The following is a 22,704-nucleotide window of genomic DNA, read 5'->3' as shown; positions in this document are numbered from 1 at the left end:
CCACACTATGCCCTGTAGTCCGGCTGTGTCTGAGGCAGCTATACAATTAGGGTGGGGCAAAGGTTATGGTAGTTCTAGAAGTTAGTTAGAGGAATGGCCAGTGTCCAACTAAAATGGAGGAGCTTTGCAAAATGAGACTGTCCGGGCTAACAGACAGCCAATGTCGACCTCTGGCATTGGCACACATGGGCACGCACATCCTGTACACGCACATCCGTACACGTGTCAGCCCATAGAGGAAACATAATAATTTTGTAACTTTAGCAAGATCGGATTAATCCGAAAACAATACAAAAACATAAAGGGAGCTGGAGGTGTGGCTCAGTGGTAGAACACAGGCCTGCGTTCATCAGTGTGGGAGCGGGGTTATGGCTTAGTGGCAAGACACCATCTTAGCATACGTAAGGCCTTGGGTTCCACTCTAAGCAGCTCAATTCATGTGTGTGTGTGTGTGTGTGTGTGTGTGTGTGTGTGTGTGTGTGTGTCTATTGAGCAAGCCTCGGTCCACAAGCCAGATGCAGTGGGCCATGTCCGTCCTCCTGGCCCTCTCAGTTACCCTGAGGTAGGCAGAGCAATAGGAGAAGCCCCGGAATCAGCGAGGTGGGAGAGGAGACGGACTCCCCAAAGTTGTCCTCCGACCTCACACATATCACGCGCATCCAACGATGGGGAGTCAAACCAAATCCTTCTTGAAAACAAGAAACAGGAAGACTAGGTTAATAAAATCAGTTTCACTAGATCGAAAACACGTCTCCAAGGCGATGTAAGGAGGCAAGCCGAGCTCGGCGTGCGGTTTCACGTGCACCCATTGGACCAAAATTAGTGCACCGAGCTAGAGTGTGCATTAGCCATCAGAATGAGCAAGCAGATGGAGAGAAGGAACATTCTAGAATGCTCAGAAAAGGGACCCAGGGGTGAACCCACCACTTGGCCTAGAAAAGGCAAGCTAAAGCCACTAATGTCCCCTTGACCCCATCGAGGCGCCGGTGAGTCATGCCTATTCTGCCACCAATCAGAGTGCCAATTATGGTAACTGCTGAATCTTTAGATAGATAACGTTTATCTTTATCACGAGATGAAGTGGGGGGATGGCAGCTTTAATTTTCAGTGCTCCGACAATGTGGTCTGTTTTCTGTCACCTGTTGGGTTCAAGCGAAGGGTTGGTGGCTTTAACAATCACCGAAAAGTAACCCACGCCATGGTACGTGGAGGTGTCACCCGCAGCAGGGCTGGTAAAATTACAGCCTATGGCTCGGCTGTGTGACTGCCAAATTTGATTTTTTTTTTTTAACATTGAGTCGATGAGTGCATGTATATATGGAGATCAAAAGACAACTTGTAGGAATCAGTTCCCTCCTCCCATCATGGGGGTCCTGGGGATAGAACTCAGGCTGTCGGGCTTGGCTGCAAGCATCTTTATTGCCTAAACCATCTCGTTAGCCCCAAAGCTGGTGATTTCAAACTCTTCTGAAAAACAAGTGATTGAAAACCAGTGGGTTTATGGGTTTAGTCATATGTCTCTTTAGTTTTGAGGTGGGCAATGATGTCATTCTGAGATGGGTGGAAATTTAGAAATGCAGGACTCCCAGAGGCTCTCCTGCTGTCTCAGAGCAGGTGCCTCACCCCTCACCCCCACCCTTCACCCCTCACCCCTGCTGTTCTGTCTGCGTGTTCAGGGCCATACGTGAAGCATGTGACCCTGTCTTCCAGCTTGGCTCTAGCATTGAAAGCCCAACAAGACATGATCCAATTCCTGTTGTATACGGTAGAAGATACCCATTGGTTTGAGCTACTCTAGGGGTTCCTGGACAGGTGGATTGGACTGTGACTAAATTATAGCCATAGAGCCTAACTCTGCCAGAAGGAAGTCTCCCATTTTAAAAACATTTTATGTGGGAGTCACATTAGAAGCCTGATAGTAAGAGGTGACCCAGAAAAGGTTCAGAAGCAGCCTTGGGCACAGGTGTGAATGGCATGTGTATGTGTGTGTGAGACAGAGACAGAGACAGAGAGAGAGAGAGAGAGAGAGAGAGAGAGAGAGAGAGGCAGAGACACACACAGTGAGAGACAGACAGAGGCAGAGACACGCAGTTAGAGAGACAGAGAGACAGACAAGAGACAGAGAGACAGTGAGACAGACACATAGACAGAGACACACAGACAGACAAAGAGACAGAGACAGAGACATGCAGTTAGAGAGAGACAGACAGAGACAAACACATAGACAGAGACATGCAGTTAGAGAGACAGACACACACACAGAGACAGAAACAGAGACAGACAGACAGACAAAGAGACATACAATGAGAGAGACAGAGACAGACACATAGAGACACAGAGACAGACAGAGACAGACACATAGACACACACAGAGAGGAGAGAGAGAGAGAGAGAGAGAGAGAGAGAGAGAGAGAGAGAGAGAGAGAATATGAATGACCCCAGAGGATCCCTTTTGCCTTTGGTTTGCCTCACATAGCTTATGCTGGCAGGCATCGCTTGTTTTCCCCTAGGGTCTTAGCATCCTGAGTGCTATGATGGTCCTGTGCTCCACTATGGTGTATGTGATGCTGGGGACGGAGCCCAGGGCTTTGTGAATGCTAAGCATGAACTCCACCCGCTGAGCTACAGCCCCAGCCAATTTCCTTTTTTTAATAGGAGATTTACCTATTTATTATATGTGAGTACACTGTCGCTGTCTTCAGACACACCAGAAGAGGGCGTCGGATCCCATTACGGATGGTTGTGAGCCACCATGTGGTTGCTGGGACTTGAACTTAGGACCTCTGGAAGAGCAGACAGTGCTCTTAACCACTGAGCCATCTCTCCAGCCGCAATTTCCTTTTTAATGGAGACAGGGAACCTCACTATCTCCCCAGAATGAAGGTGACTTTACCAAAGTTCAGGACGTAGGCATGCCGATTTTGAAAAACATTCACCCTCCAACGGCTTTTAGTCTTTTAAAAAAAAAATATATATATATGTATATATATATATATATATATATATATATCTTTATGTGTATAAATGTTTTGTCTTCATGTATGTCACTGTGCATGCCTGGTCTCCAAGGAGGCCAGAAGAGGGCATTGGATTCCCAACGAGTTACACGGTTATGGGCTGCCATGTGGGTGCTAAGCATCAAGCCTGGGTCCTTTGGGAGAGCAGCAGGAGCCCTTGACTGTGGAGCCATCCCTCCAGCCTCCTCCCTGGCTTTTAAAATCCAACATGGGGGACTTGAGTTCCTAGCATAGTGGAGACCCTGGGGCCCGGGGGCAGCGCTGCCAGCTGAAGGGCCTCAGAGAAGAGGCAGAGACCAAGGGATTAGAGGAGGGTATCCCCAAGGGACAGGAAGCACTTGAAAGCTGTCCCTCCTGGAAGTCTATGCAGACCAGAAAGAAAGAAAAGAAAGAAAAAGAGGCAGAGAGTCACTTTCTTGTATATTGTGGACATTTTATCCCTCCTTTCACAACATTGTAATAAACAAGTGTATGATACTTATGCATTTTACCTAGAAAGTACCACCAAGCAGGAGCGCCACGCCGCTTGAGTGACCTTCTACATGCTGTGGACAGAGAGAGCTTTGCATAGCAGTCAACACAGCCAGGCCGTAGACCCAGGCCTTGGGAAGTCTACTTTGGCTCCCAGACCTGGACAACTTCCTAGAGCACAGCCCTCCATCCTTACTCCGGAAAGCTTGTGAGTAGCAAACTTGTAAAAAGAAGAGTACAAAAGGAATCACCCAAATAACACAGTTGCACCCTGTAGACAAATGCATCTCTTGGAGACTGCCCACAGTCAGATATGGCGATTTCTTGGTAATGGAAAAGCAGCCCAGATAGTTGCCCCACCCACCCACGCATGCACGCACTCACGCACACACGCAGCACTTGATCATTGAAGTTCATGGTTTGTGCGGCTTCCAGAAAGAGCCGTTCCTGTAGTTACAGAACTCACTGATGCTCGGTGCAGAGAAGCCAGGAGGTACAGTCATGTTTGATTGTCACAATGTTACTACTCTGAGACAATAAATACAAGTGGAGCGACGCAACTCTTTCATTGAATCAAGTAACTCCAGTTTAATAGAATACAATTTAGTGCATTTCAGGATCTCGTTCACAGTTCTGCTTCTGTCCAAACACTTTTGCAACAGAAAGAAACCAAAAAGCTACGGGAGAAAAAAGAAAACTCCAGGTGACCTGTCAGTACAAAGTTCACAGTTTCACAGGTCGCTGTCTGTAAAGAGAGGAGGCCACCATCTCTGATGGCTCTGCAAAGTGCTCTCGTTGGGTTGATTTCTGGAGTGGTCTGTGAGAATCCCACCTTTCCCCTGGATTAACCGATTTCAAAAGCCTGTAATAAATTCGATTCATGTGTCCACCCTGTCAGCCAAGTAGATCGCCCAAAGCCTGAACTGGCATTTTAAAATCCTGGCCCCTGTATGCAGGGAATCTAGGGCATGAATGTCAGCACCCTCCTGACAGCCCCATGGCAAGACTCTGGGACAAGGCCTGAGGCAGGTCAGGGGTGCCCTCACCCAGGCCCAGGTGCCTTTGGTTTGGGGCTGGCCTATGGGCCAGAGATGTTTCTAGAAAGAAGGCAGCAGGCATCACAGGTGCGCCATTCTAACCCTGAGCTTCATGACACTGCAGAGGGCTAGAAGCCACACCAAATGGCTAGCGTTAAGCGTCGCATGCATCTAGCTAGTGGTCGGGTCTATGTGTGGGACAAACAGTTGAGGTGCAGGTCATCAGGGCTGGAAAGGTTACTTTTGGCTCGTCCTATAAAGCCTCAGGCTGAGACAGGGCAACATGCAGGAAGAGTCACTTAATTCTTCATCCGGAACCTGACACAAATCGGGGCTAACCCTGACTTTTCCTGGGATAGTATGAAGGCTGGACTGCATCAGAGGCAGAAAAGATTCTCAGGGCAAGGTGCACAAAAGGGGCTGGGAGGGGCAGCCAAGGCATCTGTGAAGACACCTGCATTGTTCCTACAAGAAAGCCTTGTTACATTGTTACAGTTTGTTAACAGGCAGCCTGAGAATTCAAAGCTCATCTCTGTAATCAGACGGGTTCCGCCCCCTTGTCTCCCCTCCCCCAGGACTGGGCTTACAGCATCTCAGATGTGCCTCCCAGATGCAGTCACCAAAGATCCACAAACAGTAAGCGTTTGTTCTGTTTGCTTACCCTTTGGGTTAAACAGGTCTTGTCAAAAGAAGAGTGTCCCTGATCTCTAATTACCCACATTCTGACCATTCAGCCTTCCTAGTATGATGCTCCTGCTTCTTCCAGGATGGCCACCCATCAGGATGCTAACACAAAGCCCTCAGAGAGAGCCTAGATGCTCAATATGGGTGCCATGAAATGCCACAAGCAGGCAGGAGAGTGGCAGCCACTGCTGAAGTTCAGCATAGCTTCAGCGAGGCCTGCGTGAGGTACGTGGGTGTGGCTGGGGACCAGGGGTGGGAGACCGCCTGGACAGCGGAAGGGTCTCTCGGGGAGATGGTGGGAGCCCTCGTGTATCTGACTCTTGACCCTGAGTAGGGAGGAGACCATATCCCAGTCTTGTGGGGGCCCCTCTGCTGGAGAACCAGAAGCAGAGCCAGCCTAGCAGTCCAGGCCCTCCCTCCTGAGGCCACCAACCACTCCGGTTCCAGAATGCCTCTGGCTCCTGAGCCTGCTGCTTCCAGCATGGGCTCCCTGAAGGCTAGCAAGCCCACTGCTTCCGCAGACCCTTCTGTCTGAATCTGCCCATGACATCTGTCATGCCTATCAGTAGTAGGGTGTGAAGGAAAAGAGAAAAGCATTATTCTGAGATTTATTAATTTAATAGAAAAATCGAAGGGGCTCTCCTCCCCCTTTTTCTTTCTGAAGCAGATGAAAAAGCAAGATCTGACCCCACCCCAAAAAACCAAAAAGCCCACTCCCACATTCCTAGTGTAGTTTTTATTGCTCTCGGAAGCGCTGTATTGGATCATGAGCAGGGGGAGGCCTAGGAGGACAGAGCCTGCAGCCTGGACTCCTCGGTCATTCATGGACTCAACAGTCAGCTGACCTCAAAGGCTCTGTAGGAAGCCAGAGGCATTAGTGAAGCAGTAAAGGCTCTGAGGTGGCTTTCCTGGGGCCAGGTGCATGCACAGCAGGACCCGTTGGACTGTTTCCTTCCGATTTGTGAGGGAATAGTGAGTGGGGGAAGACAGAGACCCCAAGCAGACAGAAAGACAGAAGGAAAAACCTACCAGTGGGGAGCTGACCCTCGGGAGTACCCAAGGTAGCTTACAGTTGGCAGAGGCCAGGGCACGCAAGCCTTCAGCTGGAGGGGAAGAGATTCAGTGTCTCAGTTAGCTTGACTTAACCCTTTACCCTTACAAATGTGTGTTGCTGTTACCCAAGAGTGACAGGAGCAGCCACTCCATTGTGCATGGACCGTAGAGGCTAGTAGCATCTTCTGTGAACTGGGCATGCTGCCTTATAAGGTCCCCAGCACTTGGGGCCATGCAGCCAGGCCCAGGTCAGCCCTCAGGCTTCTCCAGGTCTCCTTCTTCCAGTGTATCCTATAACATCTTCTCTGCTTTTACTATGAACTCTGGTTGCAGTATGCAAAAAAAAAAAAAATTACCCAGTTTTTCCTTGTTAGAAAACATGAAATGACTTTAAAAGAGCCAGTTCCAGACCAAAGGTAAAAGTATGTGATGGTGTTTCCCGAGGACCTGGGTCTCCCAGAAACCAGGCAGGTCCTTCCTGTGCTGAACAAGAAGGAAATGGGCCTCCAGGGCCAGCAGAGGGACCCTGGCAAGGTACCAAATGCGGGCTGGGGCCCCCTGTTCTCTGCCAGGTCAGTGTATGTCACTGAGGTGGTAAGGGGCAACGGTGGGTATGGTCGGCAGCCATGACACCTGCCTGAATGGAGGCAGAGGAGGAGGAGGACAGGGAGAAGCTGCGAGCCAGCCACAGACCAACACCTGTAAAGAGACTCTAATGCTAACAAGCACTAAAGGCGTCTGATTGAGAACAAGGAGGCCTGATGGTGACACCACCCCATGAAGTGTCCCAGGGGAGTCCCATAGGCTGGAGCACCCCCCCCCCCCAGGCACCACAGGTCTGAAGTGTGGGGCCCGAGTGTGGTCTTCCCATCAGGCCCCGTGCGGGACGGCAGCCTGCTGGCTACAGAGGAGGAGATAACAGAGCTGTATGGAGACGCTGTACGAACTCAAGGGTTCCACATTCTGCAGAGTTCTCGGGCGTTCACTTTTAAAAGAGACTTAAGGTGCTTAGACACAACCCCAGCAAGGCGGTGCCACCGGTGGGCGCTGCAGAGGACGGAGGTGTGGTCTTCAGCCCCCAGGGCAAGGGAGGGACAAAGGGGCCAGATCCACATTCAGTGTGTGCTTATCTCTAAGAAGACTTCCTCCCTCCCCAGGGGCTGGAAGCTAAGGTGCCAAGCAGGGCAGGACAAAAGAGCGCTGTGGGACAAGAATCCAGCTGACCTGCCCCCGTGAGGCAGCGGCACCCTTGGAGAGCCAGTGTTCTGGGGTGGAGGGCACAAGGTTGGGGCCAGGTCCATTCCCCAAATAACCGATAAGAAACAAAAGCCTCATTCTAAGTTTAAGAAGGGAGAGCAGCCAAGGCTGCCTCTTGGAGGCAGAGTTCTGGGGGAGCCCCACAGCCCCACCCCCCCCACCCAAGCCCGCCTCTGTCCCCGCAGAGGGCCGATGGGACCCTGCCGGTGCTGGCCAACCATCTTCACCTGGCAGGCCGAGTTCTTTGCTCTTGGCTCAAGTTTTGTTAATATTAGTCACCAGTTAATAAGAAAAATAGTCTCTAAGTGTCTCTTTCCCTCGCTCTTGGGTGTTCTGTTTTAATTGAGTTAATTGGATACCGCGTCAGGATATGGGTGTTCAATCACAGCGTTAATTATTCCTTTTTCTTAAGCTCTTGGTTGCCGTAGCTGGAGCCTTTCTCTATCTCAGTCACTCCTATCAGTCTTCGGACTCCGAAGGAAGCTTGAAAGATAAGAGAGGAGCGATGAGAGGCCTCACAAGGGTGTCCTCACTGGCCTTACCACCCCCACCCCTATCCGCTTCCTCCCCGTGTGTGGTCACTCTAGTACAGGAAGCCACGCTAGTTCTTCACAGCCACCACACTCAGTTCCCTGACCCAAGCCTCTGCCTCCCGGGGCCACCACAACAATGAGCCAAAAGTCCTGGGTATGGCGGTGGCCCAGTGAGTGGACCCCTGCATGTGAGGTGTCACATCCGTGCTCTGTACCTGCTCCCACAAACCCCAAGAACGTCAGGATGAGGAGAGGGGATCCACTGGCAAAGACGCCCAGGACGAAGCTGAAGAGGGGAGAGAGGAGGAATGTGGCCCAGCACAGGAAGTTGAGAAGAGTCCACGGCCTCCGCGCAGGCTTGATCTGCTCCCCGGGGAAAACGCCGCTCTGCTTGTACATCTCTTGCAGGGCATCCTGAGAGCAAAGGGGAGAGGACCAAGCTGAGATCGACAGGAGTGACTCTGATTAGGAGACAACTCAGCAACAAAAGCCGCCTGGCAGGGCACAGGCCACATCGTGAAGCAGACGGAAGGAGCACCTCCATGGAGGATCTTCAGTTGCTTGTCTGAGGGAGGGTCACCTGGACTCAGGAGGGGAGCTTGCTAGGGTACGGCCAGCCAAGCAGGAAGAGCGGCCGAGGGGCAGGACTGGCCAGTGGCTGCTGGTGTAGACCCCAGCATTTATCAAAGGACAGCCAAGGGTCCGGGCCTGGCTGCAGTCCACACCCCTACAGTGAGTCATCTGTGTGCCCAGCACAAGGCTTTTTACCTCCTACACAGCATCCAGGGACCAAAATCAGGACAGCAGCTTTCGTGGTAAGCACTTTCACCTACTGAGCCATTGTGCTGGCCCCATACCATTCCTATGTGCTTTCCTCCTCCTCCCGCTCCTCCTGCTCCTCCTCCTCCTTCTTTGATACAGGCCTGCAACCCAGGTGGGTGTGGGACTCTCCACATAGTTGGTGCTGGCCTTGAACTTCTGATCCTTTAGGGTTAGGATGCTGGAATTGGAGGCATAAACTACTACCCGGCTACATTTTCTTCCTGAGGTATACTAACCCAGGTGAGTGAGAGAAAGAGAAAGTGTGTGTGTGTGTGTGTGTGTGTGTGTGTGTGTGTGTGTATGTGTTTGCGCACGCGTACACTCGGGCACGTGTGACTTTTGTTACTTTGGCCGCCGTGGACAGCAGTGACGTAATGCCGGCTGAAGTGACGTAATGCTGGCTGCAGCGTCTTGCATTCTGACTGGGCTTCCTTTTGACACTCCCAACAGGAAGACTTCGGGTCTGACGCTAGTTCAGCGCCCAGGTTTCCCTGGTTTTGCCTGGATTTGACTTCCGCTAGTTCACTTTCAGTGCATGGAAATGATATTGGCTTTTGGACACTGTTTTTTTATCCTACGACTTTAGGGGACTTCCCGGTTCTAACATTCCGACAGTTTTGAAGTTTTTCTGAATCTTAGGCTGAGCGTCGCAAACAGGGCAGTTTGACCGTGCGCCTTTCCAACCTGGACATTCTCATTGTCTCCAGAATCGCTCTGCTAAGGCTTCTAATGCTATGCTGGAAAGAACGATCAGACAGACAGACGGACGGACATATGTTCTGGACCCCAGGAGAAATTCTTTCATTGGGATGACGGGTCTGTGCGTCTGTGGTACATGACCTGTGCTGTGAACTTTGCTGGGCATCGGGGGTGGGAGAAGAGATGGCACACTTTATCCCGGCTTCCAAACAGGCGGGCACAAAGCCAGCCAGGCCCAGCTCGTGAATTTGCTCTTCTGTTTGTTGGTCGTGTCTTGTTTTATTCCTGTTAACACTAATTCTATCAGCCGTGTCCATAGCTTTCTATTTGATTAATGTATATGTTCCTGAGACGGGGGTCCCACCATGTCACTTTGGCTGTCCTGGGATGCTGGCCTTGAACCTCCACCTCAGAGATCCTTCTGCCTCTGCCTCTTGAGTGCCGGGATCAAAGGTGTGCTCCGCTCCGCTTGGCTCCTCCTTTTATAATTTATTTTAATTTTATTTGCCTTGGTGTTTCACCTGCATATATGTCTGTGTGAGGGCATCAGAAGCCCTGGAATTAGACTTTCGGGCATTTTTGAGCTGCCACGTGGGTGTTAGGAATTGACTCCAGGTCCTTTAAAAGAACAGCTGGAACTACTGAGCTGTCTCTCGAGCCACTGTATTAATAACACTCTTGAGGAACACTGACACGCGGAGGGGACCTCCACGAGGCAAGCGCTGTGCATGCACACAGTCCTCGACCTACTGCATCGCTCTGCGGGCTGCTTCTGTTCTCCACTCCCCTGCCGTCTTTCCCGCTGCTCTTTCTGCTCTTCTGCGGGCCTCCTTGTTCTCCATTTTCATCTGTTCTCATTTTAGTCTGTCTGCTGCTTCTCAGGTCCCTCTGAGGGCTTTGATAGTTGTGTCAGGTATCAGGAAGGGTGTATTCCCTTGGGTTGTCTTGCAGTAGCCTGCAGCCGGTCTCCGGTTGAGTCCAGTCTGGGCAAACCCAAGCTGTCTGCCTCTGGGGTCACCTCCCTCCAGATGTGCACAGGCTTCCTTTGGCAGCCTGAGGGGACTCTCTGTGTACCTCTCTCCAGCCTAGTGTCACCATCTTGTGGAACTGTGTAGGTGGGCCAGGACAGTCACCAGGGCAGCACTCCTCAGCATGGAGGAGGAGGAGGAGGGAGAGGAGGAGGGCTGGGACGAGCTCGATACCTTACTGTCTTGAGTGAAGCCACATCTTACCATCTGACCCCATGACTCAAGCCTTTGAGGGGGGACAGCACTACCAGCAGGTGGTGCAGTGCCAGCCAGGCCCTTCACCCTCAAGTCTAGCTCTCCTCCTGACTTGGTCTCTGGGGCTCCCTTACTTCCTTGGGAGCTGTTCCCAGCACTGAGGGGAATTTAATTTGCTATAGGTTTTTCTGGCCATCCGGTTTCCAGAACAATGTGAAGAGGACACCTACTGTCCCAGGAAGTGGGCACAGGGTGAGCACGCACTCTGGACTGGGAACTGGACATGTGTGCTCAGAAGCACCCCAAGGCATCTGCTGAGGGGCCCCATGACATAACACGCTGTTATAAGTCTGGGGGATACCCACAACATAAGCATGCTGTTGGAAATCTAGGGATACCCGTGACATAAGCAAGCTGTTGCAAATCTGGGCAAGGTTTGTTACACACTTAAAATTTCCTTTATATAAAAAAGGGACAAATGTGGTCAAATGCCATCAACGCAGTTTCACTTGCACACACCAGGCACCAGGCCAGACTTTATACTTCACTTCAGCATTAATTTCTCAAGTTTTAAGAACAAGAGACAACTCTAATGCAGGCGAGGACCACCGGTCTTTGGCATCCAAAGGGGAACCATGTGGCACGCTCTTTCCTTCCTTCCTTCCTTCCTTCCTTCCTTCCTTCCTTCCTTCCTTCCTTCCCTGCTGCCCCAGCCTGCTTTGGAGGTGAGACAAGGGCAAGCAGGAGCCTTTACCTTCTCCTGGTACAGCTTGTGAAGCCACTGGGCCGCGCCGGTCTCGTCTGCTGGGATATCTTCCAGGGGGAACCTCCTGTAAAGTGTAAAGAGTGAATGGACACCTGCCCTACACTGGGAGGGAGCAAGTGACACAGGTGAGACCACCTGAGGCTCCCTACTCAGGCCTCATTCTTTTTTTTTTTTTTTTTTTGGTTCTTTTTTTCGGAGCTGGGGACCGAACCCAGGGCCTTGCGTCAGGCCTCATTCTTAATTTCTGAAACAACCAGTCAGTCAGTCATCTGGCATGCTGGAACCTTCTGGGCAAGGCCAAGCCATCCCCCACATGAGGGCTGAAAGATGCCTCTATGTCTGGGGACCCTTGTGAGTCATCTGCCTGGCAGACCATGCCTCTACTTCCTCATAGGGTGACTGCAGTGGCCTTGGTCTTCCCCAACACACATCCTGTTGGAGACAACCAAGGGCAAGGATCTGTGGCATTTGACCTTGACTGTCACCTTCAATGATTGACAGCTACGAGAAGCTGTGACCCCAAACCACATAGTGAAGTTTCCCAAAATGCCATTTTCTACTGTGAGTAGTTACGTGAGATTTTTATTAGTTGTGGAATGAGGAAAGTTCTAAAGTACATATGGATGGCATTGGTAGGAGTTACAGGTGGTGGGGTACAGCAAGGGCCCTCTACCTCAGGTCTCAGAGCCTATCCCATAGCATCCTCGCCTTTGGGTTACTGGGAGCTGGTGGTTTGCTAGGAGTACATTGTACGGTTCTGATAGTCACCAGGATGTTAGGTCAAACATATGGTGGGGAAAGGATGGCTGTCAATGACAGTAAAAATGCTTTACGATCATCTGGCTCTAGTCTGCAACAAACAATACTGCCACCTGTAGGGAGAGCCAGCTCTCGGACTCTTCCACATAACCATCATGAACTTTAAAAGGCTAGAGCCAAGTGTGTGGTAGTGCACACCTTTAATTCCAGCACTCGGGAGGCAGAGATAGGAGGATCTCTGAGTTCGAGGTCAGCCTGAGTGACAGAGTCCGTTCCACGACAGCCAGGGCTACTGGGAGAAACTCTTGTCTCCAAAAACCAACATAAAACAAAACACAAGACTTAGCGCTGGACATGGCAGCACGCGCATTTAATCCCAGCACTTGGGACGCAGAGAGAGGGTCATAGCTATTGTGGTCTACATGTCAAGTTCCAGGCCACCCAGGGCTACATAGGAAAAGTCCCATCTCAAAATATAACTACTGTTGGAAAGAAAGGAAGGACAGACCAACAGGCAGACAAAAAAGCAAGCTAGACAGGTGGCATATTTCTGTCAGTCAGAAATTGGATGTGGCGTCAGAGAATGAGGAGCTCCTCAACAGGTTCTATGGCAGAGCAGGCTTCGTGCAAGCCTGGGCACCAGACAGGCGCAGCCTGCTTTCCACAGGGAATTGCAGTACCTCTGGAAGCCAGGAGGTGGCGCAGAGCACTTAGGTTCACACAGGTTAGCAAGGACTGGGGTGATCATGGTCCTCCTCTGGGAGCACAGATCCCAAGTCCCAAGGACATCTGACACCTTAAGCGTTCAGCCCCCTCTGCACACTGTTTTCTGGTGTGCCGTGCTCCACACCTGAGTGTTCCCTTCGTTTCACACCCCTTGTGCTCTGAAGCCATTAAGTTACTTTTAAACACAAACACCATGAGTCTGTGTGAATGACGTTAGGAGGGTGGCTTACACAAGCTTATACACCAGACAAGGCTTTGCACCCAGGGTGACAGAGGGAGGATTTAAAGTCCCCAAACAGATAGCTTGCTTCTGGAAATTTCTGCTTAGTGTTTTCAGACTTCATTTGCTTGTGGGTAATGGAACTTGGAATAAGGGGGAAACTGGTGAACTCTGGAGAGGGGCTTGGATGGCCACCATGGTGGCCCACAGGTGGCCCTTTCTTTCAGAGGAAAAAAACCATGTGAAAGGTTCACAGGTTGAGACAAACCTGTACATTTAAAATGGAGGCCCTGAGGGGTTGTGGCTGTGTGGGCTGTGTCTAGGGACCTCTTCACCTCAGCACAGCACTGGTGGAGCCCAGGGCCACAGAACATGATGCTCCACAGAGCACTGCTGCAGGCTTACGGGCACATCAGGGTCAGAGGCAACAGCATCTTAGCAGATAAAATATTCATATTTATACCTCCCGAGGGTTCCAGCCACATGCTGGGGACTGCGTGGGAGAGGGTTTGGCACAGATGGCTCACAGTCGGGGGTGGAGCAGGAGGGCACCTCCTATAGCAAGAGGACCACAAGGTTCAGACCTAGTTCATGGGTCTCCTGGTGTGTGTGTGTGTGTGTGTGTGTGTGTGTGTGTATGGGTGTGTATGGGTGTGTGTGTATGTGTGTATATGTGTGTATGGGTGTGTGTGTATGAGTGTGTGTGTATGAGTGTGTGTGTATGTATGTGTATGTGTGTGTATGGGTGTGTGTGTGTATGTGTGTGTATGGGTGTGTGTGTATGGGTGTGTGTGTATGAGTGTGTGTGTATGTGTATGTGTGTGTGTGTATGGGTGTGTGTGTATGTGTATGTGTGTGTATGTGTGTGTATGGGTGTGTGTGTATGAGTGTGTGTGTATGTATGTGTATGTGTGTGTATGGGTGTGTGTATGGGTGTGTGTGTATATGTGTATGGGTGTGTATGGGTGTGTGTGTATGTATATGTATGTGTGTATGGGTGTGTGTGTATGTGTATGTGTGTGTGTATGTATGTATGTGTGTTGTGTGATGTGTGTGTATGTGTGTGTATGGGTGTGTGTGTATGTATATGTATGTGTGTGTATGTGTGTTACCATATATGCATGTGCACTACTACATAATACACATTATTGAAGTAAGATGACAAGATAGACACATGGTAGTCTTCCTGCTCATGGCAGCTAGAGCTTGAACCTGCTACCCTGAACTTTCCAGGAACAACTGCCATCGCAAAGCTAGCCAACATGACAGCACAAAGAACAGAGGTCCTTTGGGGCTATGTAATGCAGGCCTGCCCCATCACAACCCCGAGAGTTCTGTCTCCCTTGAGGGAGGCATGGGGGAAGGCCCTTGGCCGTGACTGCGGAGGTATGCTGGGTGGCAGGAACAGTACACTTGGACAAAGTCCGTGCTCAAGAGCACATACCAGCCAAGGCTTCTGCGAGCTCGAAGCTGTCTGTTGAAACGCAGTTCGACGTCTCTACAGAATCAGCATATCACAGAGGAAAGGGCAGAGAGAGGAGGCCTCCCTTGTCATAGCTGGGTGCCCATGCGGGACACTTCAGCTTGATGGGTGACTGAGCAGCTGGACGGGGGGGGGGGGGGAATATGGCCACCCAGCCACGGTCTGGCTCTGACCTGGGGCAGTTAAGCCAGAGGACAGGAGCATGACTGGCCTCTGAGGGGACTCACCTCCGGACACGGCCAGATTCTCAGTCACTGTCATCTACCTTAAAGTTGTTCTTTTGTTCTCCACTGTCTCTCAAAAATCATGTATTAGCATTTTGGTTTCCTACAATCCTGGTCCTACTTGAAAAAAAAAATGGGCCGGTGGGAGGTCCTTGGTCATGGCCATCTCTGAGGGGTCAGTGCCCCAGCCCTCCCTCTTTAGCCAACTGACTGATGGAGTGATTGCTATATTCAGCCCTGGGTGTGTTCCTGCCATAGCGTGCTGACCCTACACTGGACCAAAGCAACAGAAACTCAACTGTGGACTGAAACTATTAAACTCCTAAGTCTAGACAAAGTCTCTTCTTTGTAAGTTAATTATCTCAGGTAGGTGTTACGGTGAGAGGAAGCTGACCAACACACCTGGCCATGGAAACCACCTAAGGCTCAGAAGTAATCACCGTAGTCCCCCTGGGGTCGGCTTCCCTGCTGGAGGCTGACCAATATGAAGGAGAAGACCGTAGGCTCACTTGACTCCAACCCAGGGTGTTTCCCAGGACCAGATTGCGGTCCTGGGCCTCCAGCTGTTCACAAAGTCAGGAGGAAAAGGCCGGTGGGCTCACTGCTCACTCTAGCTGGTCTCTGCTACTTCCTTCTTTTTCCCACCCCGTGTCCCTCCCTCCGCCTGTTTCACCCCATCACTAGATAGGAGAGAATGAAGAATGGACGGGAGAGAGGTCCCTGCGTCTTCCTGCGTCCTTCTTTTGTAACAAACAGCAACCAACCCCCAAGTGGGTGACAACAACTCACCCTATCTCTCGGGGTCCTTGACATTTTACCCTCTGACAACGACTCACCCTGTCTCTCGGGGTCCTTGACATTTTACCCTCTGACAACGACTCACCCTGTCTCTCGGGGTCCTTGACATTTTACCCTCTGACAACGACTCACCCTGTCTCTCGGGGTCCTTGACATTTTACCCTCTGACAACGACTCACCCTGTCTCTCGGGGTCCTTGACATTTTACCCTCTGACAACGACTCACCCTGTCTCTCGGGGTCCTTGACATTTTACCCTCTGACAACGACTCACCCTGTCTCTCGGGGTCCTTGACATTTTACCCTCTGACAACGACTCACCCTGTCTCTCGGGGTCCTTGACATTTTACCCTCTGACAACGACTCACCCTGTCTCTCGGGGTCCTTGACATTTTACCCTCTGACAACGACTCACCCTGTCTCTCGGGGTCCTTGACATTTTACCCTCTGACAACGACTCACCCTGTCTCTCGGGGTCCTTGACATTTTACCCTCTGACAACGACTCACCCTGTCTCTCGGGGTCCTTGACATTTTACCCTCTGACAACGACTCACCCGTCTCTCGGGGTCCTTGACATTTTACCCTCTGACAACGACTCACCCTGTCTCTCGGGGTCCTTGACATTTTACCCTCTGACAACGACTCACCCTATCTCTCGGGGTCCTTGACATTTTACCCTCTGAAAGGTCCCCAGAATTACAGACCCCACACAGTCACAGAGACTGTCTGCAACTGGCAAAAGCAGGCCTCTGCTAGAGCATGAGGCAAATCATAGTCAGCTGCTGTGGACGTCCGAAGCAGCCCCACACCTGCGACTAAAGTGAAAACAATCTTATAACATTTGTGTTCTTAAAAGACCCCAAAATTCCAGAATTCTTACTAGTTTATGTCCACAAACTTATTTATGAAAGTCCCCACAGTGTAGTTAGTAAACTAGTATGAGCTCAAGTCCACTCAGAAGAATCAGTTGCAGGCGTGGAGCAGAACTGATGTTGATGAATTGTTTCCTCAGGGGCACAGAGATGAACATCACCTTGGCTTTGCTCCTCAGCCAACACTGAGACATGGACTCTATCCACCCGGTCAACCTGTGACTCTGTGTTCTACAAGGCAGGCTGCCTCTGCGTGGGAGGTCTCAGATGTGCCTCGGGCCCTTCCAATGGGTCCTGACGGTGGCTGCATCACAGACGATGGCCAAGCAAACCCTGCAGGCACCATCACCTGGGCTCTGAAAAATAGGCCAGGCCTTCCCCAATCAGAGCTTCCTATAAATGCCAAATCGCAGCCACCTGGGGGCTGTGCCACTCCAGGAGGGGCTCTGTAGGATGTCCCATGTCACTAGCTCAAAACAAGAGATCAAAGGTTATTCTGTGTGACTGCTGTTCAGGGAGACCAATTGACCCTGGGCAGACTTGGAATAGAGCTTGCCTCAGAGACGTGTGTGCATAGGTGTCCACTGAGACTGGGAGACGCACAAGAAACAGCCCTCACACTGGCCAGGGGACTCCAGAGGCTACTAGGCTGCCTTGCTATGTCCCACACCCTCAGGAGTCCTGCAGCAGGCCACGCCAAGTCCTGACAGCCCTCTGACGGGCGCTCACCTCACACACATGTCTGCCTCATACTTCTTTCCATACAGGATCCCCAGGAGAGATGGGTTCTTGTTCCCTCTGAAGTTCAGAGTCACGTCGTAGATAGCTGCAACTGAGGGGAGGAGACAGGACCAGTGAGCGATGGATGATGGGAAACACTCTGGAGCAGTGATGTCACCCCCTAACAGAAAAGCCACACTTCACCTGGGTCTGCCCCTCCTCCACACAGCAGAGCATTCACCTGGGTCTGCCCCTCCTCCACACAGCAGAGCATGGGGCGGTGATCTTCACTCCCAGCTGGCTAGCCAAGTGCTCAGACCCTCTCTGCTGGTGGTGCCCTCCTGCCCAGGGCTCTTGGCCCCTTTCTGTGGCTTAGGTAACCCCTCCCAGATGTCTCTGCTCTGACATTCTCCTTTATAATTAATGTTTTGCTTTATTTGAGTTTTACTATTGGACAACTTGCCACTAAGTAGCAATTTATCATCCCCAAAGAGATCGCAGGTCTTCTAACAGGTCAATCCTACTTCTGCCATTCTTCCGGGCTTCTGGTGTATTTTACATTTTTATATTTTATATTCTACTTTAAAAAAAATAGGGTTGGGGATTTAGCTCAGTGGTAGAGCGCTTGCCTAGCAAGCACAAGGCCCTGGGTTCGGTCCCCAGCTCCGGAAAAAAGAAAAAAGAAAAAAGAAAAAAAATAAAATAAAGCTTTTCCCCCCCCTTTTGAAACAAATTCTCATTTGTCCAGGCTGGCCTCAAACTGTCTCTGGAACTTTGAATTTATATAGCCAAAAATAATCTCCTGATCTGACTCCACCTCCTGAGTATTATGGTTGCAGGGAGTTCCCCCAATGCCTGGTTTATGGGGTACCAGAACAGAGGATCCCACGTGAGCAACATCCCCAGCCCCATTAAGTTCTCGCTTTGCCCAGTGGCCTCGTGGGCAGTGGCGGCCTCCAGCTTCTCCCGGGGTCCCAGGCTTACCCGTCCCCCGGAGGCACTGGACTGCAGTGGTAAAACCCTTGGTCCGGGGCAGCAGGTGGTACTTGAGTGGGGGGAGCCCCTTGGAGGCAGCCACCTCCATGCTGACGCGATGCTTGGTCTCTGTGAATCGTGTTCCTTCGCAGTACAGGAGGAACTAGGGGTAGGGAGAGGACAGAAGGTTATTCCGGGACAGCAGGGACGGAACCAGAGCCCTGCCATTCAATGCCTGTCATGCATGCCGGACCACATACCACACACTGCTGGAGGTAGAGAGAAAAACAGACTCATCCAGCGGCAAGCACGTTGTGTCACTGAAATGGCATTTTATTTTAGGGCTGCAATCTGCACTCTACTCACGCAGACGAGTGCAATCAGAACAGTTTTCCTGAGAGAACTCTCCAGAAGAAGAGAGACCTGAAGGAGCAGCAGCCTTTGACCAGAAAACAGAAAGCATCTGCTGTCCCTGAGCATGGTGGAGAGATGGGAACTAAGAAGCCGGGTTTCCGAGAGTAGACAAGAAAAGGGGTGAGAAATACCGTGCAGGCCGGAACTCCCACCGCCTGCACCCTGGGCAGGTGTCTGCCAAATCTGGGCTTCAGCAGCGGGGACAGGTGGAAGCTATGTCCTAGGAATGAGGCCAAGTCTGCAAATCTGGGATGGTATCATGGGCATGTGTCTGCACAGGGGTGTGTGTGTGTGTGTGTGTGTGTGTGTGTGTGTGTGTGTGTGCGTGTGTGCGTGCGTGCGTGTGTGCGTGCGTGTGTCTGTGTGTGTGCATGTGTGTGTGTCTGTGTGTGACTGTGTGTGTGTTTGAGATTCCACCTTGTTTTTTGAGATGGGAGCTCACAGTGGCCTGGAGCTTGGCCAGCCAGCGAACCGCTTCCCCCAGTGCCGGGATAATTTGTGCTCACCATACCTGCCTTTTCTGTCTGGGTTCTGGGGCTCACACTCAGGTTCTTACACTTGTGTGGTAAAAGCACTATTTATTTGCTTTACCAAGCGAGCTATTTCCCTAGCCGGAGAGCTTTCACCTCATAGCTTGGGTCCTGGTACCCAGGAGGACTGAGCTGCATCCACAAGCCATGGCACCTCATGGCACACGCAGCACACTCACCCACATATACTCCGGGTAGTTAGCCAAGCGCCTCAGCCCCTCTATGACAGTGTCCCGGTCTTCCTCCCACTTCCGCTTGCAGAATACGATCTCTAGGAAGTACCATGTCCAGCCGATGAGAGGCACATACAGCAGCTCCCTCTTAGCCAGCACCTTGGAGCTCTGCAGGGAGACCAGCGGCACCTGTCAGTGGGGAGCGCCTGCACAGAAGCCCTCACAGACACCCCAGGGGTTCAGGCCTTGCTTCTCCCGGCTCAAGTTTTGATATAAATGGGTGTATGACTGAATGATTCTTGGATCAGCACCCCTCAAATACACAAGGGGCCACCCTAGAAACTACTCAAGAGCCAAACCTTGGTGGCTTGGCAGGTGCAGCACGACATGGTGAATAGCAGCACCTCAGTTCCAGGTCCCTTCCTGACCCCCATCTTCCCGACATTGCTTAAGGGCTTTGGTTGCACGGAACTCCCTGGCCCTCTTAGTGTAGTTTAAACTCATCTGAGGCCACTCAGCTCACCAATTATTCAGTTAGCCTTGAGTGGGATCCTCTGGATGGAGAAAGGTAGTGACAAGAAATGAAGTCACAGCGAGTCCTGAGAGCAGGCAGGAGAGACTACAGAGGAGACCCCATGGGAACACCCTCCCACCATCTCCTCCATTAGCCATACTGCTCAATGGGAAAGGGGCCAAGCCAAGAAGCCTCTAAGGAACAAGCCTCTAGAGTCTTGGGGACTCCGATACCTGGTCTCCTCCTGGGGCCCCACTCTGCCGTCATGCACCCAGCCCCTCCCTGACCCCATTGCTCACCCCCAGCACGCCAAACCGCTCGCACATGGTCCACCCACAAAGGAAGTCGATCTCGAAGTTGTGGTTGAGGATAACAACCACGTGCTCCTTCCCAAAGTGGTTCACGGTGGCCTGGTCGGTGAAGAGAGTGCACTCCGTGCAGGACCACCACTCCAGGAGCATGACCAGCTCTGCGGGAGGGTGGGGTCAGCACTGGGAGATGCCTGTCCAGTGCCCTGCTCCAGCTCCTCCCCCGCCCCCATTTTCCACAGGCTCTGGGAGAGCAGTGTCAGACCCAAGTCCATCTCTGTTCCCATCTAGAGGGGAACTTCCTTCTAGAAGTGAGTTTGGAGCACCCGTGTTTGTAAGTTTTCCCAAATCATAAATAGCTACTTTGTGTCAAGGAAGCTGCTGGCAGGAAATAGAAGATGCAGGGCCCTGCAGATCTAAGTGGGTCACACTGCCTCAGTGTTCAGCCACCAGGTCACTTTGGTGGATAACTGTGCACCATTGAATGTCACGTGACCACTAGCTTGCGTGTGCGGAAGGCTGGAGCTGGATGACATCCCTTCCTGCATGACAGGGAAGACAATGCCTGCAGGGCTGTGCAACTCACAGTTGGAGAGCAAGGATAAGGTGGACATCTGGTGTAAGCTATGGTCCATACTCAGTCTTGCCTCCCCCAGGCCTGTGGGAGCACTCCTATGAGATCTACTGCTGTAGCGGCTGATAGGCTGTCGGCTGCCCAGGGACACGAGGGGCGCTATGGCGGGAGCTCGGAGGGTACTCTGTAACTGTCTGCATCTCCACCAGAATGAGGAAGGTCGCTAGAACTCAGCCTCCACCTGCCTGCAACTCCCCGGCCATGACAGATCCAGGGTAAGGCAAGACCATGGCATCGCCTGGTTCCTCATCGCCTGGTTCCTCTGCATGTGCACCATCATAAGATTAGGGCCAGAAGGTGTCATGGTGAGAGCTTTGTGTGCATTCGACCAGCATAGAGCTTGAGTACAAATGAGTTCTGGGAGGAAGCACAAGAGAGTAGGCATCCTGCTTGCACGCCATGGTCTGGTGTGGCAGGATTACGGCCAGGCACCTGAGGTGGGTGGACCAGGACGTAATCGCCAAATGTAGGATGGTGGCAGGAGGCACTTGTGGCTCTGGCCACTGCTCCATGTGAGAACCCCAGGGTCCCCTGAAAAGAACTGTTCCCTTGGAATGGAGCTAGGGCATGCTGTCAGCCTCAAACATGGAGCCCACAAGTAGGGCGAGGCCCTGGGCACTGAGGAGCTCTCACTTAGTCCCAGAAGGGGTGCCAAATGGTGTAGCTGCTTTGGAATACTGCAGAGGTGGGGTCCTTAATGTTTTCCAGGCACATTAGCACGTGGCCTGAAGGGCATCCCATACATATGCCCGAGAGTCACATGTGTCTGCATGAGAACACACACAGGGGTGGCTCTGCCACCTGAGAGTGGTCACAGTCATCGTCCTCCAGTCCAGCCCAGGCTATGACCCAGTCACAACAGAAGGAAGTCCTGAGGTCTGGGCACCTAGAGGGTCCCCAAGGACATGCTTCATTCATCATGTACCCCCCATCTCTGCTTGAGGCTAGGCTGATGCTAACTGGCTTCCTTGCCCCTCCCAGGGCTCGGTCAGGAAGCCTCACGGGGACACATCTGACTTTCTAGCATGTCTCCCACGATAGCTGAGGGGCTCTGTTTCCTTTTCCCTCAGGATTTGGTGTGTGTGCTATTCTGGTGTCAGGGTAGCACCGGATGTGGGAGTCTACAGCTTAGCTTTTTTCTGTCAACAGTGGAATGGTCTCACCACCAAGTCATGTTGCACATGTGGGAATTGTAGTTTGCTGTCTGCAACAGCTGTTGCCTTTTGAGTCAAGCTGAGGAGGGGGATCAGGCAGACTGGAGTCACTGGCTTCTAGGTAGGAGGGGACCAAGGTGCAGAACCCAAAGACAGTTCCCTGTGAGATGCATGTGCCCTCTCCCGTGGGGGTAACACACACCATCCTGCACCCACTTCTTAGGGCGTTGCTGCCCCTTCCTGCCTCTGTCCATGCCTCTGCTGCAACAGCCAGGTAGAAACAGTAGTGGACTGCACACTTCTTTGTGTATCTGCTTTTCTCTCTTTACTTAGAAATGCATTTGCAAGAGGGTTCTCTGGTACAGGAGAGCTACTCGTTTCCTTGGTATCTGTGTGGTGGGCACACTGTGGAAGGGTGAGCATTCACAAGACGACCCCTGGAGAGCTTCGGGCCCTTATCAACAAGAGAAGGTGAGGAGGCCTGGGGGGGCATGGACATCTGCAGGATTCTCGAGGCTGTGTTCTTATCCTGGGGAGCAACTGAGTCAAACTGGCATCATGTAAACTGCGGGTAGAAACCGGTTCAGTGCCCTCCCATGATGCATAGGGTGGGAGTAAGCGCCTGTCTGTCCATGCA

At 51.8% G+C, this 22,704-nt stretch overlaps 1 protein-coding gene across 3 annotated transcripts in view; it reads right to left on the bottom strand.

The window, feature by feature from the left end:
* Positions 1–3,432: 3,432 nt before the first annotated feature.
* The window catches only part of Agpat3 (1-acylglycerol-3-phosphate O-acyltransferase 3), an 84,377-nt gene continuing 65,105 nt past the window's right edge, over positions 3,433–22,704 (bottom strand). For 2 of the 3 annotated variants that reach the window (XM_006256243.5, XM_039098552.2), the window contains 7 exons: positions 20,271–20,440; positions 19,464–19,625; positions 18,350–18,503; positions 17,375–17,477; positions 11,551–11,626; positions 8,268–8,466; positions 4,052–8,002 (listed from right to left, as the gene is read on the bottom strand). In XM_006256243.5, coding sequence (XP_006256305.1) covers positions 7,914–8,002; positions 8,268–8,466; positions 11,551–11,626; positions 17,375–17,477; positions 18,350–18,503; positions 19,464–19,625; positions 20,271–20,440 — 953 coding nt within the window. In that variant the 3' untranslated portion in view covers positions 4,052–7,913. 3 annotated transcript variants of the gene reach the window in all.

This window comes from Rattus norvegicus, chromosome 20 (genome assembly GCF_036323735.1).
Source record: "Rattus norvegicus strain BN/NHsdMcwi chromosome 20, GRCr8, whole genome shotgun sequence".
Classification (NCBI taxonomy): domain Eukaryota; kingdom Metazoa; phylum Chordata; class Mammalia; order Rodentia; family Muridae; genus Rattus; species Rattus norvegicus.
The sequence above is the reverse complement of the archived record's forward strand: the minus strand, read 5'-3'. Positions and strand labels throughout refer to the sequence as shown.